The sequence below is a fragment of the Phaenicophaeus curvirostris genome, chromosome Z (assembly GCF_032191515.1).
Source record: "Phaenicophaeus curvirostris isolate KB17595 chromosome Z, BPBGC_Pcur_1.0, whole genome shotgun sequence".
In the NCBI taxonomy this organism is placed as follows: Eukaryota; Metazoa; Chordata; class Aves; order Cuculiformes; family Cuculidae; genus Phaenicophaeus; species Phaenicophaeus curvirostris.
In genome coordinates, this window is record NC_091431.1 from 25,328,976 (window position 1) to 25,347,107 (window position 18,132).

The following is an 18,132-nucleotide window of genomic DNA, read 5'->3' on the forward strand; positions in this document are numbered from 1 at the left end:
CACAGAAAGAGTCATTGGGCACTGGAACAGGCTGCCCAGGGAGGTGGTTGATTCACCTTCCCTGGAGGTGTTTAAGGCACGGGTGGACAAGGTGCTAAGGGGCATGGTTTAGTGTTCGATAGGAATGGTTGGACTCGATGATCTGGTGGGTCTCTTCCAATCTGGTTATTCTATGATTCTATGATTCTGTGATTCTAAATATCCTATTTCCATTTTCATAATGAAATAAAGAAGTTTCTTCCATAGGTGGGATTGATTCTCTCCCACATGTGCTGTTGGAGAAGCTGCATACTGCATAGTTTAAAAAAGCTTGATCAAATTCTAAGTCATATGCAAGTGGTGTTGATAGACATCAGTGTTGAGAAAAAGTCATTGTTGTGGTTGACAACAATTGCATTCTGAGTGTAACCATTTGTTATATCTGAAATCAAACTGTGACATAGAAGTAATCTATACTGACGTAGAACCAAATTCTGTCCATGTCAACTGCTGTAAGGTAGTAATCTATGCAAGATCAGATTATCATAGTGTTGCTAAAGTCTGATTACTTATAGTGTAAGTTATTTACATCATGGGCTTCTTTGATTTGAAGTAGATCTGCTTAGCCACTTATTCTTTTAGTAGATTCATGAATGCTGTAATAAGTGAACAGGTATTATGCAGAGCTGCACCTCTTGACCTGCTTCCATTAGATCTTCGGGGGTTTTAAACATCTCTCTTTCTAGAAGAAGTCGTGTTTCAATGTGATCTGAGATTTCAAGTATTTAATGTCCTGTCAGGGACTGTCAGTCCAGTATTTTTAAAATAAGATTTTAGATTTTATAAAGAGCTATTTTAAATAGTGCCCAGTTTGATAACAAATTTGGATTCATAAGACATCAGATGACTCAGCATGTCAGCAGATCATGAATCAAGATTTCTAATGGACATCTGGTAATTTTCTAATGTTATGTAGTGATTTTGTTTCAGTTCATAGTTTATGGGTTCTCTATATCCTCAGTAATTCTGGGTTGTTTTTTTCCAATGGCAGGGGATTTATTTCCTTTTTGCAGTTTGGAGCTCCGCCTCATTTGGTGGAAAAGTTTTCTAGGAGTTTTTGCTCCCTTCTGCCTCCTCAATCAAGAGTAAAGGATTTGCATCTAGTTTATAGTAGACTATCAGTCTACAGTTTTAAACATGCATTTTTAAATATAAACACCACTGCTACACAAAAGATTGTTGATTTTTTTCATAACTGATTGTGTGCTATCATTAGAATCCTCATATCATTTTTTTTTTCTGATACTATCATTAATTCCATAGACAAAATATGTTTATTATCTGTCTTTCAGACAAGTGCAGTTGCAGAAGCTCAGAAACTAATGACTCAGGCAGCTGACTTGCTTTCTGCCATCCACAATTCATTGCATCATGGAATCCAGGCACAGAATGATACCACTAAAGGAGGTATGTATCAAACTACTAATTTTTTCCTTTCTTAAATATGCTGTCTTGATAAACTTAAATTACTATATGTATTTTTAAGAAGTCACTATTTACTTTGAACTAATAATACTTGTTATACAAATTTGGAGATTTGCATTGTTTGATCTTAATTTTATTTCACTAAATGGTGGTTCTCCTGAAAGCAATACTGTCACTTTGAAGCCAGACGTAATGTTAACTTTTGATTAAGTACATTGCTCTTAAAATGGCATATATACTAATTTGAAAATAGAGAACACCACCTCGCTGCTTGTACTGGTCTGTGCTGGGGATTCAATTTTTAAATAGTAATCATTGTCTCAGTTGGGTAGTTCATGTCTCTGTCAGTTTAAAAGTTCATTGTGGCTAATTGAATAAGTTGTGTTGTACTGTCAAGTTTGAAGTGAGTTCTGAAAACACAACTTATATACAGCGGGGTTTTTTTCCTCCTCTCTCTTTCTCTTTCCTCTCTTCTTCATTAGATCATCCTATTATGATGGGCTTTGAGCCCCTTGTCAATCAGAGATTGCTGCCACCAACTTTCCCTCGATATGCAAAAATAATTAAAAGGGAAGAAATGGTCAACTATTTCTCCAAACTAATAGACCGAATAAAAACTGTATGTGAAGTAGTCAACTTAACTAATTTGCACTGTATACTGGTAAGCATGAGTGTTTCTTTTTTGTAGTCAAACCTAAGATCTTAAAATGCAGCTTGCAAAAAATCGTTCTGTGTATACATGCCGTTGCCCACTGGTGAAAAAACTGATTTGTATTTATAAATCTCTCAGTGTTTCCCACTGTTGTGTAAAATTTCAAAATTTGCTGTCTTTCCTGATACTTGATATTTTTCTCTTTTTTTGGCAAAGACCTATTCTCTCAAACTTCGCATTTTTCCCATGATCTGTTAAATAATTATGCGTGTTAGTTGCAGAGCGCAAGCAAGTTAATTTCCTTGTGAGTCTCCTTGGTTAAAGAGCTGCATCTGCAGTAGCAGATCCTTGCTGAATCTGATGTTTTCAGATTGAGTAAGCAGTATTCTGCTTATATGCCTGTAACATGAAAAAACTTCATACATGTTTGTTTAAGCGCGTAATTCCTTGTATAGGCATAAATTAACCTGCTTATTTTCTTTCCTGAATAAGAGATATTATTCTCAGTTACTGTGTACATTAATTAGAAGAAAATTAAATGCTTAATATACTTTTTACCATACACACATTCACTGACTGAGAAAAGAGCCATGGTTACATCAGCTCAAAGATCAAGCAAGAATCTTTTGTCTTCCTATTTCCTGTTCAATTAATTAAAGCAGTATTTGCATGAAGCATCTGGTACCAGGTAAACATTACAGTTTTGTAACATACCTGGTGCAGTTAAGCTGTGATCTTAAGTTTCACAGTATCTTTTTTTCTATACTACCATCCAAATTGTTGCATCTAAAGAAAAAAATTCAGAAGCCTTTTGTTCTGTTACATAACAAGTAATTGCAAAAAAAAAATAAATAGATTTTAGCTTCATGGCGTGTTTAGATTATTCATGTTTGCTTTCTTACAATTTGTGCAAGCTATACTATGTGTATATGTGAGTTTGTATACAAAATATAGGTGTATTTACATAACCGCATATATATGCATATGTAAAAGTGCATGTGTGTGTATAAAAATATAAATCTGTGTCTATTTCTGTGTGTAGACATATATACAAATAAGCATATTAACCTAAATGGTCTTCTTTTTTTTTTTCTGAAATATAAATTAGGATTTTTTCTGTGAGTTTAGTGAGCAGTCACCATGTGTTCTTTCAAGATCGTTGTTACAGGCAAGTCTTTATCTTTAAATTATATAATTTTCTGTTAATTATAAATATAGATTAATCATCTTGTTTCCAATATTTTAGTTATTTGCATACCACTTAATATATGAACGGAAATATTTAGGTATATGGAGACTTGTGTTCTGATGTGTTTTTTTAAAACATTTTTAAATACTGTTGTTGAGGTCATGTTAGTGCCTGCTGATTAAAAAAAGTATAAATTTTTTTTTTTACTGGTGGTAAAGCTGGGCCTTTACATGCATTTTTATGTTCTACATAGGTTGTCTAGTTTGGGGCTGGTGTTTATATTCATTCTCCCTTTCTGGACTGAATTTCATGTGTACATTGTCTCTATTGCTGCAACAGTAAAACTCGTGTTTAGGAGTAGAACACGCTACTACTTTACTTCTTACTGCTTCACTTTTCCTTGAAAAGTGTATCATATATTCCTTCACTCAGACCCAGATATACTTTCTTTTAGGAAGTTCTGTGCTGGCCTCTTCTCCCAAGTGACAGGGGACAGGACAAGAGGGAATGGCCTCAAGCTCCGCCAGGGGAGGTTTAGGCTGGACATTAGGAAAAAATTCTTCACAGAAAGGGTCATTGGGCATGGGAACAGGCTGCCCAGGGAGGTGGTTGAGTCACCTTCCCTGGAGGTGTTTAAGGCACGGGTGGACGAGGTGCTGAGGGGCATGGTTTAGTGTTTGATAGGAATGGTTGGACTCGATGATCCGGTGGGTCTCTTCCAACCTGGTTATTCTGTGATTCTGTGAGTAGAATGTCCCTGGATGTCAGAACTTCTTTCCATTTGATCATTAGATAATGTATAGAGCCAGTGGAATATGACTACTGGCAAGTAAAATGTTCTTATAAAGTGTATGTGTTCTGACCTGCCATGATGTGTGTTTGTGCAATGCCTGTGAGTGGCTGACAGCAGAGCTGTTTTTCATCTTTCTGCTGAAGAACCCTGTGAAAAAGGGACAGCCCTTGTGGAGGAAAGTAGAATGAGCAACATGACAATCAAAGCGGTAGTATCTAAAGGCATAGAAAACAAGTCAGCATTAGTCTGAAAGCTTACCTTTATCTGTCTTCTGGAAAACCACATGACCTACTTTATGTTAATCTTAAGAAACATTTGTCTGATTAATCAGTTTTTAAAGTCCAAAAACCAGAATACTTTTGCAAGCATTGTTTTATGCAAGTAATAGTACGATATGCATGTCATGGGGTACAACAGGAGTGACAGAGATCAGTGTGTCTCTATTTCTGAGACTGTAACCTTGCATGTAGCTGAACCATTTTAATCTTAAAGCAATCTTACGAATTTCTGATACAGGTTTTCTAATACAAGTACTGTAAGAGCTTTCCATTAGGAATTTCTAAAGCATTAATGTGAGCTTAAAGCGTGTTTCTAAAACCATGTTTTCACTTTCAGACAACTTTTCTGGTAGATAACAAGAAGGTGTTTGGCACTCACCTCATGCAAGACATGGTAAAAGATGCTTTAAGGTCTTTCGTCAGTCCTCCAGTACTTTCTCCAAAGTAAGTGGATATTGAGTTTACTTGCATGTGTTTACATATCTGATGAAAATAATACTTCTGCTTACAAAAGCAAAGACCTAAAGTACATATACATTTTGTACTTTTTGGTGCTTTTTAAGGAGGAGTCATTTGCCATTCCTTCACACATATTTATTCTTTAATTTTGTGCTACACAGAGTGCTGACATTTACAAAACCATTTATTTCCCTTTTAGGTGTTGTCTTTATAATAATCACCAGGCAAAGGACTACATTGATTCCTTTGTGACACATTGTGTTCGGGTAAGTGTTAATTCCAATTACAGCATGTTAATGGGTTTATGAGCACTTCCAAGATTTGCTTGCATTTGAAAATGAGACTAGTTGTTCTAGATACTTGTTGTGAAGGCTGAATTGCAGAAGCTGGCCATCCTGAAATACTAAGTTTTTTTAAAAGCCAATATAATTATTGCTGTTTACTTCCTGGATTATGCTTTCAGATTTTTCACCAACATTTCACTATATTAGAGATGTGCACCTGCTAACTCTTTACAGGGTTGTTTCGTGTCACAAAGCAAATGCATAGCACTAGTAAGAACAAAATTATTTTACATATTTTCCAGTTAAACAAACTAAAAATTGTTTTAGAAGATGCAGTTACTGAATGCAGCGCAATGAGAGTCTAAGAAAATCACAGAATCATTTATTTGGAAAGGACCCTTAAGATGACGGATTTCGACTGTAAAGCTAACATTGCCAAGTACACCAATAAACCATGTCCCTAACCATCACATCTACACATCTTTTACATAACCTCCAAGGATGGTGACTCCACCAGTTCCCTGGGTAGCCTCTTCTAGTATTTGACAACCTTTCAATGAAGAAATTTTTCCTAATATCCATTTCTCTGGCACAACTTGAGGCCATTTGTTACTCCCCACCTCACTACAGCCTCCTTTCAGACTGTTGTAGAGTTCAATAATGTCTCCCCTCAGCCTCCTCTTCTCCAGACTAAACAGCTCTAGTTCCTCTAGACATTCCTAATAAGATTTGTGCATCAGACTATTTACCAGCTTTGTTGCCCTTCTCTGGACACCTCAATGTCTGTCTTGTACTGAAGGGTCCAAAATTGAACACAGTATTGTAAGGTACAGCCTCGCTAGCACTGAGTACGGGGGCTGATCACTTCCCTCCTCCTGCTGGCCACACTATTTCTGAAACAAGCTAGGATACTGTTGGCCTTCTTGGCTACCTATGCACATGGATTTAGGCATAAGAAACCTCTTTCTTACCCCAAGCATTCTGTTCTAATCAGGTGCCTTAAGGATGCTCTCTTAATGTCACGTTGACTTGTATACAGAGAAATGGGTTCTGGCGTCACTCTAGAGAGCTTGCTTGCCTGATGCACTTGCTCTTTAGGGAGTCTCAAGAAGCCCACCTCCTAATATACACGTATAAAACAGGTGCTTTAATAGACATCATGGTATTCCTCCTGTACTTTAAAAGTTGTGTTGAAAGTTTAAACCTACTGTGTTTTTTTTTTCCTAGCCATTTTGTAGCCTGATTCAAATCCATGGACACAATAGAGCCCGTCAGAGAGATAAATTGGGGCACATACTTGAGGAATTTGCCACCCTCCAGGATGAGGTAAAGTCCTAGGCAGCAGGCGAGCAAACTTTTCTTTCTAGGTATATACCTACCAGAATGGAGCATATGGTATTAGATTCTAGATGAACAAAGCAACTCCTATGTTTGTCCTAAAATCTGTAGGATGGAGATTCCTAAAATGCAGTCTGGGGTGTCTGTAGGATGCATCCAAAGACTTTCTGTTAGATCTGTTGAATGAAAAGGTATTGCATTTTCTCAATTAACTGTGCACCAATAAGTGGACTTAAGGGAAACCTGCTGTGATGTCTGTAATTTAATGGTAATTCCACTGCCTGTAGTCTCTATCCGGCTTGTAACTGGCAGTCTGCAAGATGTAACCAGGGTGAGATGGATGAACCATGTTCATAAGACACCTGAAAATTCAATCTTAGAGCTCTGTGAGACTTAAATTTCAGAATTTTATAACATTTTTACATATATATGTAAGTTAAATAATAACTCTTAAAAATACATACTTAACTGTTTTCTAATACTTCTCAAGAGTGGGGTGTGAAACGTGACAGGGAAAGGTGTATTTTCACTTGCTGAAAATGTATTTCTTCAGCAGTGAGAGACACGAAATAATAATACATTTCCAAGGAGTACATGTTAAAGAGAACAGTTGGGGAACTTAGAGCTGGGGGGAGATATTTTGTGTGCTTTGGCTTCTCAAGGTGGTTTGGTTGAGAGTTCGTTCAAGTACTGGAGCTGAGACACACTGTTTTTTCACTTTGTAACTGATTATATGGGTTGATTTGTTCAGGACTACTGACAATATTCCAATGGTGGTATACAATTATTTTTTAGACAGAATTGGTGGGCCGCAGTATGTTTCTTGCATGTTAAGCTGACACATTTAATGTTTCAGTGCACCTAGTCTGGGGTCTTGTTTGTTTTTCAAAAAAAGAAAAGTAAATATTGGTGATATAACAAAATAGATATCAGCTTGTAACTTGTTCTGAGTGTCAGTGCTCACTTGACTGCTAACAATCCTTATATATATATACACACACATATATATACACACACACTTCTTAAAATCTTAAATTTAAAAAAGCCCTTAATATTGTTGCTAAATTACTCTGTAGACTTCCTTCCTCCGTGCAGCAGATTTTACTTAGTTATGTGAATATCTTCCGAGCTTTCTGACGGCTCTATACTTCAGAGGTGGCAATATCTGTAAAAACACGTTTCCGTCTTTTAATCTGGAGCATGGCTTTACCCAATTTATATTTGGATTTTAAGATTTTATTTCTGGCAGACCTTTGATGCTGTTTCAGTCAAATGTTCTTCCTCCTCTGATTGCTATTTTGTTCTCTTTTTTCAATAGGCAGAGAAAGTAGATGCAGCACTTCATAGTATGTTACTGAAGCAGGAACCACAAAGGCAACATTTGGCTTGCTTGGGCACCTGGGTCCTATATCATAACCTCCGTATTATGATACAGTATCTTCTGAGTGGCTTCGAGTTGGAACTTTATAGTATGCATGAATATTACTACATATATTGGTAAGAGCATGCTCTTATTACCAATTGTTCAAGGAGGGATGCTCCCACAGAGCTAAGATTGTAGTTATTTAAAGGGGGGACAGCTATGATTTTTTTAATCTCAGGCTTGTTTAATGCCATATCTAATTTGCCTATTAACAAAATTACAAGTGGAGAAAAAAGTATTTTGGTCTCTTTTCTACACTGACTAAATGGTGTACTACTACTTTTTTTTGAAGGAGTAATTTGCTCTCTATTTAACTTTATAAAACAGTATCTTCTGATGACAGTAGAAAATATGCTGATAATGACAGACAGGAGAATTCAGGAACGAAGCTATTTCCTTTATTCTTTTCTGTCTTCGTAGTACCAAGATCAATATTCTTGTTAATGTCTTATTTTAAAAAAAAAGATCTCTAGAGTTTTTAAGTTCTGACTGTGACCTGAAAGTTGACTAGATAGAAGTAACTCCTTATTCTGTGAGCATATTTGAAGAGATCTGCCTTTAGTGCAAATAATGCAATATATAGAGTCAAAATTCTTTTTATTTTTCCTTTCCATTCACATTAAATTATTTTTTATAGTTGGTGGCTTGATCCAAACGAGAAATTATTTAGATGGTTTTTTGGTTCGGCATTAGAAATTTGATGTTAAACCTTCCTGTGTTAAAGTGTTTCTGTACTTTGCTTTGTTTTTTTTTTTGTTTTTGGTTGTAATCAATTCCTTCTGAGAGAATAGACCTGGTAAAATGACTCCAACTTCAGTGTACCTCATCATGTTTCTATGCTGTTTCGTGAGTCAAGTAAGCACTAAGTGAGAAAACTAGTGTTCTAGGTAGTTACTAGAAGAGGGCAATATTCTTTAAATAATACCTCAATAACTAATACCAAATCTTCTGTAAAACAGGTTGGTTTTTTTTTACTTGCCTGTATTTCCCCGCAGCATTATAACAAAATCACTTTTAATTGGAACTGTCATATCAGCTGCTTTGTCTCCTTACTGTAAATGAAGAACAAAAGAGAGGAATTTTTTGAGGGAAAATGTGCAAATGAAACTCCTAATTATTTCTCAGTAATTTTTCTTCTGAATTATGACTTCTTATGAAGTAGTATTTCTTCTTCTTATGCTCCAGATCTGTAATTTCTACTGTCTTTTTTCCCCCCTTTTGATTTGAAGTCAGCCTAGAGATTTATTGGATCAGCTTCTCCTTACTCAGAAATCACTCTTACAGAATTCTTAAATCTTAAAGAATTGCATGTTGATCTTTTTGGTTTGTGAACTTGCCCTTTTTATTTTATAATTTTCTGGTTATTGATGCTTGAAACAAATCAGGAGTAACCTTGTTTCTCAAAAGAGTGATTTGTAACAAAAGCAGAAAAAGTGCTATCATAGTATTTTTTAAAAAATGCTTTATTTGCTGGAGGAAGGAAGAATTATAGAAAAGCTTGATCTTATGTGGGTTTTGAAATAACAAGTAACGTAGACTTCACCTAGTAAAAACGTAAGAAACTTGCTTACCTTGACCTGTATGTGGTTGAATCTGTACAGAGTCTTGTTTAAAAAAAATCCAAAGTGGAATACAAGACTAATCTGTTGGTTGCAACCATGCTAAACAAAAAGTTTTTAGGTTGTCCTTTACAATTAGTTCTTTGAATGAAGAAGTTGGCACTCAGTGAGGATGTGCATATTATAAATTTATCCTACGGTACAAAATATAACAGCTACGTACTGTTTTTTCTGTAGGTATCTGTCAGAGTTTCTCTATGCCTGGTTGATGTCAACACTGAGCCGTGCTGACAGCTCTCAAATGGCAGAGGAGAGAATAATGGAGGAACAACAGAAAGGCCGTAGTAGTAAGAAAACAAAGAAAAAGAAAAAAGGTATCTAGGTATAGTGTGTAACGCTTTTGGTTTTTTCCCCATTCATGCAGTGATGTAGAACTTAAATTCAATATTTATAGTGTCAGCACTGATATGGGTAGGGAAAATATTCTGAAGTTTATGAAGGCTAAATGTCAAACTTTTTAACTAAAACAAAAGTCAGTCGCTGTGTAAGAATTTCGCATTGATTTACTTACTTTTAAAGAGGTTCAAGATTTTCAGAAAAGGCCTATTTATATTCATAGCTTCACCAGTTGTGTTATGTGCTGAATCCTGTGAGACTTAATTAAGAGATCCAGAACCACTGGCTTTGAAAGTACTGCCTTTCTGCAGTCTATAATTCCTGTAGAATTACATTTTTTACAACTATAGCTAGATTCAAAAACCAAACATTCAGTGTGTTTCTGTAGTTTCTCTTTGGCTTCAGAATGTGTTCGAGTGTGTTTCTTAATTTTACAGTGGTGAGTTGCCCTGCTTCAGTTCAGTGGTAGCAGTGCTGTGCAAAAGCCCCTTTAGAAAGTCATGCTTCCTTTGGTGTATATGTAGGAGAGAAAATGAGTTTCCCATCCTATATCATAGCGATCTGACTCTGTGGTCAGAGCTGTAAGCCTGCTACCAAAACCACATCAAAAACAATGACTAAATAGCATTTTATACAAATTTGCCATGCCTCAGTGGCTACTAAGACGGTGATAGGCTGGAGTTACCTTAGCATTACCATTGAAAATAGGCACCATGTGGAAGCTTGCTTTCATTCTTTGCTATGCCTTGGGTTTTGTTCCTTGTTATCTTTTCAAGGGGAACAAGCAATTTGATATGAACAGCTCAAGGTCATATTAACTAAATTCCCTTGTCTCTAAAAATTCAGAAATTGTTGCTGTATTTAGTGCATTTTAAACGATGCCAGGTGTGGGACAATTTGGCAGTAGTTAAACACTGCAAGCTAAAGGGGATCTTAAAGGAATTTTATCGGTATAAAAGTCTTTCTTACTAGGATAAAAACACTTCAGCCTTTTAGACTTAAAGGTTTTAAAAAAAAAATCCGTGAACAAAGCCTCTCAATTACAAGCTTTAAATTCTGGGCAGTTGTTTAGTTTTGTGTAGTGACATTGACTGTCTGGACCAGTTTATTTCATTGAAGGCATTATGGTGTTCATGTGACTGTTAAGTATGTGCTGAGATTTTTTGTGTTATTGTGAGTCAAGTCAGCCGCAATGCATGTCCTTGCTCTTCATGCTTCGGTTTTCTTTCATTATTATAATTGAGAGTTATGTGACTTTCTGAACATTTGAAAGAACTGTTTTGACTTGAAGTTAAATGTGTGCTTATATTGATTTAAAAAAATATTTTAATGTGAAATTTGCAGTTCGCCCTCTCAGCAGAGAGATTACCATGAGTCAAGCGTACCAAAATATGTGTGCTGGAATGTACAAGGTAATTTGCGCTTGCTGAACAATGGCTTCGGGGTTTTTTTTTTGTAATAAGAACAAAGCATGGATTGCATGCCTTCTTTGTTTTTAGTGGGGCTAGAAATTAAGTTTAGGTTTATAATGTGATATAGTAAATTGTCTACTATTTTTCTGTCCTTTCAGTCGTAGCTAAATCATAACTTTCATTTTGCTCACAACAAAATATGATATAAAGCTAACACTTTACACTATATTTATCCTTTCCTTTTTAGACAATGATTGCATTTGACATGGATGGCAAAGTAAGAAAACCCAAGTTTGAACTGGATAGTGAACAAGTTCGATATGAGCACAGGTTTGCACCATTCAACAGTGTTATCACACCACCCCCAGTGCACTACTTGCAGTTTAAAGTGAGTAATCTTAAAATATCATGCCTCTCATGCTTTTATAAAAGTTATTTGCTCACCTGTTTTAGACATTTTTGTCATCGTAAAATTAGCCTCTAATATCTCAGAGTTTATACTGAAGCATAAGTCAAAATGGCAAGGAGCTCTAGCTTTAGTTGTGTTGAAGGAAAATGTATTGCTTTGAATTCTTACTAAAATTAGACGCTTGGAATTTCAAAAATTAGTCTGATGTGATGCTAGCGTTGGTTTGCATGAAAAGAACATCTCTTGAAAATCTATTGACAGACTTTTTGGCTGTGGCAGTAAGCGAATGGGAAGGTGAAACAAAAGTAGTTTCGGGTGTTAAATCACTGTTGGTTGGAATGGTCCAGTGAAGGCTTATCTTCTCCCGTCTTCTCTCTGAAGTAGAGTTAGAGATCACATCAGCTCTGTCTTTGTCTGTCCAAGTCTAAAAAAATCAAAGAGTGGACATTTTCCAACCTCTTTTTCTGGTCCGTTTAGTCTTTGGACAACCTGATTGAGGACTATGCTGTTCACCTTTTCCGTAATGTCCAATCTGAGTTACCAGAGCCACAATGTGTGACCTCTTCCCCCATGCTATAGTGTGTACCATTTACAAATCGCCTTTGTCTTCCTACAACTTTGTAACTATTTCCAGTAATTGTAGGCTGCTATTAAGATTAACCATAGGCATCATGCTTGTCTTACTGAAGAAGCCCGGGTCCATTGATCTCTCTTTATTAATTATGTGCTCTAGGCCCCCAGCCATCTCCACATCAGTTTTCTTCGACTGAGTGGATCCAATGTTGGATGCAATATTTCAGATGTTACAGTACAAATACTGAGTATATGATGATAAGCCTTGATCAGCTGGCCTTACTCCTGCTTGGTATTCCTGTACGAGGCTTATCTGATTTGTAATAAGAGCCCTTTGTTGGCTGGTGCTCAGCTTGGTGTTCACAGTAGTGCTGCTCCTCATCCAGCTGGTTATTAGCCTCTGATGATTTGTGGGGTTATTCTGCCCCAGGTGCAGACATTTGTAGACATTTGCTGTTGAACTTAAGTTTCTGGTGGCCAGACCTAATGTTCTGAAGGTCTGCCCAAACTGAAAGTGTATTATTTGGTATGCCAGTCACTCTCCGTAATTCAGTATTACAAACAGTTGTAGTGGAAAATAAGACTGTCATGGCTTCCTCTGGAAAAAATAAAAGGCTGGCAGGAACAATATTATATGAAAAATATATATCTAAAATGAAATTCAGACCCATTTCAGTATCTCAGTTGCTGAAAAACTTGATTGAGTGAACAGTACCATACACTTTTATTAATTTTTTTTTCCTATTTATTTCCGTAATATCACACTCTGCTGCATGACACTATTAAAGCAAATGAATAACAAGTTGTTCAGGAGAGGGATTATTTTATATAAAGTGTGAGAGGTTCACTGTATTTTATGTCACTATAAAATAAACATTAAGCAGTTTATAGCTGCTTGTTATTTGCCATTTTAAATAAGTGTTTTCAATTTAAGTATTCTTAAAATATTATTTAGTTGACATAACTTTTTGCTTGAATATAGAAATTTGTTTTCATTTAAGATTATAAAAATGCAATTTGTTGGCAACTGATTTTAATATCTGTTTATATATTTCTGTAACATGCTAGGAAATGTCTGATTTAAATAAGTACAGTCCACCTCCTCAGTCGTCAGATCTCTACATGGCAGCTAGCAAACACTTCCAGCAAGCTAAAATGATTCTTGAGAATATTCCTAATCCAGACTATGAGGTAAGGCTGTAACAATGGGAAAAGTAGTTGCTCATAATAGGATATGTTTTCAGGTGGACCAGTCTGAGATCTACAGTGTAGTTAGTCAAAATGCTGAGCAAAGCTGATTGCTCTGGTTTAAGGAGTGGACAGAGAAGGATGCTGACGTCTGACTCTGTGGTCTGTTTCAGTACATTAGATAATGTCATCAGGGTACCTTAAAAAGCTAGATAGCAACTTTAGATTCCTCTTGCATGTTGCCTTCTGGCCCCATTCTAAAAGAACAGTAGCTTTAACAAGGTGGCACAGGCCTACCTGACTTGCTTGGAAATCTGATAATTAACATGTACTCCTGAGAGGTAGGAAAAATAGGTTTGGATGTCATCAGGCTGAAAAGAGCACTGAGTCTGGCACTTGTTTCTTGGAGCAGTTTTCTGAGCACCAGGCCATAAACATGAGTAGGAATTTCTCCCTCTTTGTCCATATGCTAAAAACTGAGTGTAAGTATTCTGTCACATTTGAGCAAGTTGAGAACACTTATGGAATTGGGTTCTGAAAATTTAGGAATTTCTGCCTGTTCTCTAGATCCTGGTGGTATTACACACATCTGATGGAGGCTAACAGAGTAGTTAGAGGTAGCGTGAGGATGCCCACAGCACTTCTATGCAAATAGCCACTAGTTTGATACTTGAGTTTCTCCTTGTTGTGATTGGATCACAGTGTTGGGGGTAGATGCTTAGAGCTTGTCTAAACCTTTATTTGGAGAAGTGCCTCAGAACTTGCCATAGTTAAACAGTTTTTAAACATAAGTATGGAGAGCAGTGGTTTCCATGGTCTCTTGAGTAAAACAAGTGACTCTTAACTACTCCCTTTGTGAAATTTCATTGATCCAGGTGTTACACTTCAAAGCAAATCCAAGATGCTCTCATCTCTGTTAAACTGATAGTATAGAACTGCTGTATCGTTGAAGTATGCAAAGATTTGAGTATTATCTTTGAGTTCATACACTTTCGCTTGAATACTTACTGCTGTTTTGTGTTTAGGTCAATCGAATTCTGAAAGTTGCTAAACCAAATATTGTGGTTATGAAGCTGCTGGCAGGAGGCCACAAAAAAGACTCAAAGGTAAGAAAATGCCACTTGGCTTGAATGTGAAATATAGTAGTATACACCATTTTACCACAGATATCTTATGGGTGAGTGAGCAGATTCAGCCCTCTTAAAAGAACATAGAAAGTAACTTAATCCATTTTTCTGTGGGAAATATTTGTTGTAGTTATTTAAATACAGCAAACTCTTGTTTCAAATGTTTTGGGAGAAAAAAAATGGCAAGTACATGTAGGATGACATGTACGAGTACTTTTCAAGAGCAGGAAGAAGTAATTGGTAGCAGTGTATCAGCAGCCTGTGCGAATGCAATCAGCAGAGTGCTGCCTGCCAGGATTAGCAGGTGGGTCAGAGGGAGGAAAGGGCGTTTAGACTTTTTGCCAGATGCTAAGCATGAAAGAATAAAAGAGCACACGGAAGAGGTGCGCCAGCACTCTACAGCTTTGTGCCCATCACTGCCAGATAATGGTATATCCAGAACTGGGTTGGAATATTTTTCAGATGTTAAAGAGCTAGGGTTGGGGTTTTTTTTCAGTCTTTCACTATTCAGTAGTTTTTCTTCTATCTGCAGGGTATCCTTCATTGTGAGTATCAAATTCAGTAGTATTGCTGTGTAATGTTTTAAATTTTTCCTTTCTAGGTTCCTCCAGAATTTGACTTCTCCCCTCATAAATATTTTCCAGTTGTGAAGCTTGTTTGAAAGAAGATTATTGTTAGGGTACCTTAAGTGTCATCTGTGTATCAGATAACACCTTTAGGAAAGAATATCCAGTTCTATACCCAGACTTGAGAGGAATCTCCAGGATAAAAGTTCTGTTACGTGGAATATTCTATAGACTGCCTTCTTTACATGTTCTGAATGCAACTGCTGTTTTCAAGTGGTTTGTAAAAATTTTTTCAGGTGAAGGTGATTTTAATCCAACTGTATTGTTTGTTGTACCTTAATTGATTTTTATTACAGATGTAATCATAAAGCATTTTTATGAATGAGCTCTGACAGAAAATGGTGGTTTAGAAGTTTAGTGGAATTTGGGACTAAGTAAAAATAATGCAGTAGTCTCATGTCTGACAGACACAGCTGCGCTACTGCCACTTGGAGAGATTGTAAGTTTCCCTATTTTTGCCTAAATTGCATCAAATTTGCGCACTTTGCAAGCAGAAAGACTGGGTTCTTTTCTTGCCAAGTCCTGCAAGCTAAAACAATCTTCATAGAATTTAAGAGCAGGTGAATACTAGTTATTTAACTCCTAGTACGCTGAATTTGGTGCTTTCTGTTTTACTGAAGTAATTTGTCTAGGAGGTATTTTGTCTCAGATATAGGACAAGTTCTTGAAGACAGCAAGAAATGGAGTGTGGTATTTCTATTTGCAGTTTGTTCCTTTGTCTTTCTTTATTCTTCCTGGTTCTGGAGAGTCCACATAACTAACACTGTGTAGTCGCATAGGAATATCAGACTTCAGGAATGTATTTTTACTGCTCTGCAAGTTTATTTCAATGCTGTAGTTACTTCACTGTTGCAAAGGAGGGATTTCTGATTTTTTTTCCATTGCCCAGTCAACTTCTGCATGACTTTCATTCTCTTGTTTTGGCTGCAGTTTTGCTTGCTGGACCTTACTGCCTTCTGTAATGGTTGATAGAGGTAGAAATCCCAAACAGGAGGAGCCCCAAACCTACCCTTTCCTTCTTGGAACAGTTGTTATTTCTGTGCTTCCACTTGTGAAATAACTTGTTCTGTTGAGCAACCATCTGCTACAACAGATTAAAAAAAAAAAAAAGTTGATTTGGTGTTTGATAAACCATACCACCAAGTCTTATTTGGGCCATAAAAGCAAATCCTCTGGGTTTGACTATGTTGCATAGGACAGATCTTTTTCATTTTGGTGCAAAATGTCTTCCTTCATAGTGATGAGCATGTAACTCCCTCTAGAGCATTACAAGATAAGTGCATTTCTCCAACTGTGTGTTAGAATTGTGGAGTAATACCACTGTAACTGCATCACCTAAGCAGCAGCACTGCTGAGCTAGAGCTGGAAAACAGTGAAGAAACTCTGAAGTAACTGGAACATCCACTTGTCCTATTTGCAGTTTCTTGAAGTAAGCAGGAGTACTGCCTTGAAGACATGCTGTTTCTGATTTTGCTGCTAAGGAGGTTGCATACCATTTTACATGTTTGATTATCATCATTATTAATATACTTAAATGCTTCTGTATTCTTGCCAAAGGAATGAAAATCCCAGAAAATGCAGTTGTAAAGATGGCAAAATAGTTCTAGTGCAGGGCACTGAGAATTCATCTAGGTTTTGCTGCCTTGTTGCAAACAATCACAAAAATCTTTCCTGTGTTAAAAATGTTTTAACTATATGATAGCAGCTCATGGACAATCTTCAGTATTTTTCCACAGGAAGCAGGAAGTAGAAGAGAAACCTACATCACTTACAGAACTTAAGACAACAGGAGTAATCTTTCCCATTTTCATTGACATTAGAAGGGGATGAGCTGTGCAGAATAAGCTGAACACACAGTAGAGAAGATTATTTTTATTTTAAAATGCTTATCTATAATGGATCAGGTTTAGTTTTTAAAAAAACATGAAGGACTACTGTTAATTTATCCCCAAGGTGATCACAGCAAAGAAGCTTTCCTGCCTCATGCAACTAAATTTTAGTCATAGACAACACTATGTAAACAACCGTACCAAGTGACCATCTTGCTTTGTTCAGCTAGAAGTCCTTTAGAAGTCTATACAGTAGACAAACAGGCCCATTGTCTACTAGAAATCTACTGCTCTCTGCTACCTTCCTGTAGCGCTTGAAGCCATTGAGAATAAGACTGTATTCCTTTATACTTTTGAACATTGCTTTTTACGCAGCTTTTCAGAGCCCCTGCTGTCAGAACTGTAACAAGTGTGCTTGTATGAAGGTGTCTTGTTTATGGGAAGGACAATATCTAGCTGGCTAATGGGAAGCCTAATTAGGTTTGGCTAGTGTACAGAAATACAGCCAAAATAATTTGTTTTAAAATAATTCTCTGCCAGTGTATTAATTACCTTAAGGATTTTGTTTGTTGGTGTTGGGATTTTACCAGTTTCAAGTTAAAGCCATGCATTCAACTACTGTACTTTTTATACTGTTAGAATATATGTTCTTTGTTAATCACTAATAAATTCCTGATTAACTTCATCTCAACTATAATTGTTTACAGATTAAGTCCTAAGAAAATGCCCCTTTTACTCAAAATATGTGTAAACATTATGATGCTAAAATATGCCATTATCCAGGTTTCCCAATACTTGTCAGCTAGAAGAGATGCTTATACCTCCTTTTCTCTCCTGCTTAAAGCATTTCCCTGCTATATTGACTGTAGTACCCAGACCAGTTATCTCCAACTTAAATGGTGAAGAAAACAGAGTAACCAAGAATGCAGTAATAGAGGCTCGTGTTTTGTTAGGCTTGCCACCTGTAATTTGAATTCTATCAGTGAACTGTGTACTTATTCAGGCTTAATAGGCACCGTATGACTTGAGCTCTGCCTTTTACTCTATGACAACTATTCCTTTTTTAATCCAGCTTCATTTGCATATTTCAGCATCTTAAGGTACAGGAGTTGTAAACAAGTATACTGAGGCAT

General features: G+C 36.5%; 1 protein-coding gene across 1 annotated transcript in view; it reads left to right on the forward strand.

Annotated features, from left to right (window-relative positions):
- The window catches only part of NAA35 (N-alpha-acetyltransferase 35, NatC auxiliary subunit), a 29,478-nt gene extending 13,983 nt beyond the window's left edge, over positions 1-15,495 (forward strand). The window contains exons 11-23 of the mRNA XM_069880286.1: positions 1,332-1,446; positions 1,947-2,125; positions 3,225-3,284; positions 4,714-4,820; positions 5,035-5,101; positions 6,347-6,445; positions 7,776-7,954; positions 9,677-9,813; positions 11,180-11,247; positions 11,495-11,635; positions 13,298-13,420; positions 14,443-14,523; positions 15,146-15,495. Of these exons, the coding sequence (XP_069736387.1) occupies positions 1,332-1,446; positions 1,947-2,125; positions 3,225-3,284; positions 4,714-4,820; positions 5,035-5,101; positions 6,347-6,445; positions 7,776-7,954; positions 9,677-9,813; positions 11,180-11,247; positions 11,495-11,635; positions 13,298-13,420; positions 14,443-14,523; positions 15,146-15,205 (1,416 nt within the window). The 3' untranslated portion in view covers positions 15,206-15,495. The remainder of the gene's footprint in view (positions 1-1,331; positions 1,447-1,946; positions 2,126-3,224; positions 3,285-4,713; positions 4,821-5,034; positions 5,102-6,346; positions 6,446-7,775; positions 7,955-9,676; positions 9,814-11,179; positions 11,248-11,494; positions 11,636-13,297; positions 13,421-14,442; positions 14,524-15,145) is intronic.
- Positions 15,496-18,132: the final 2,637 nt, after the last annotated feature.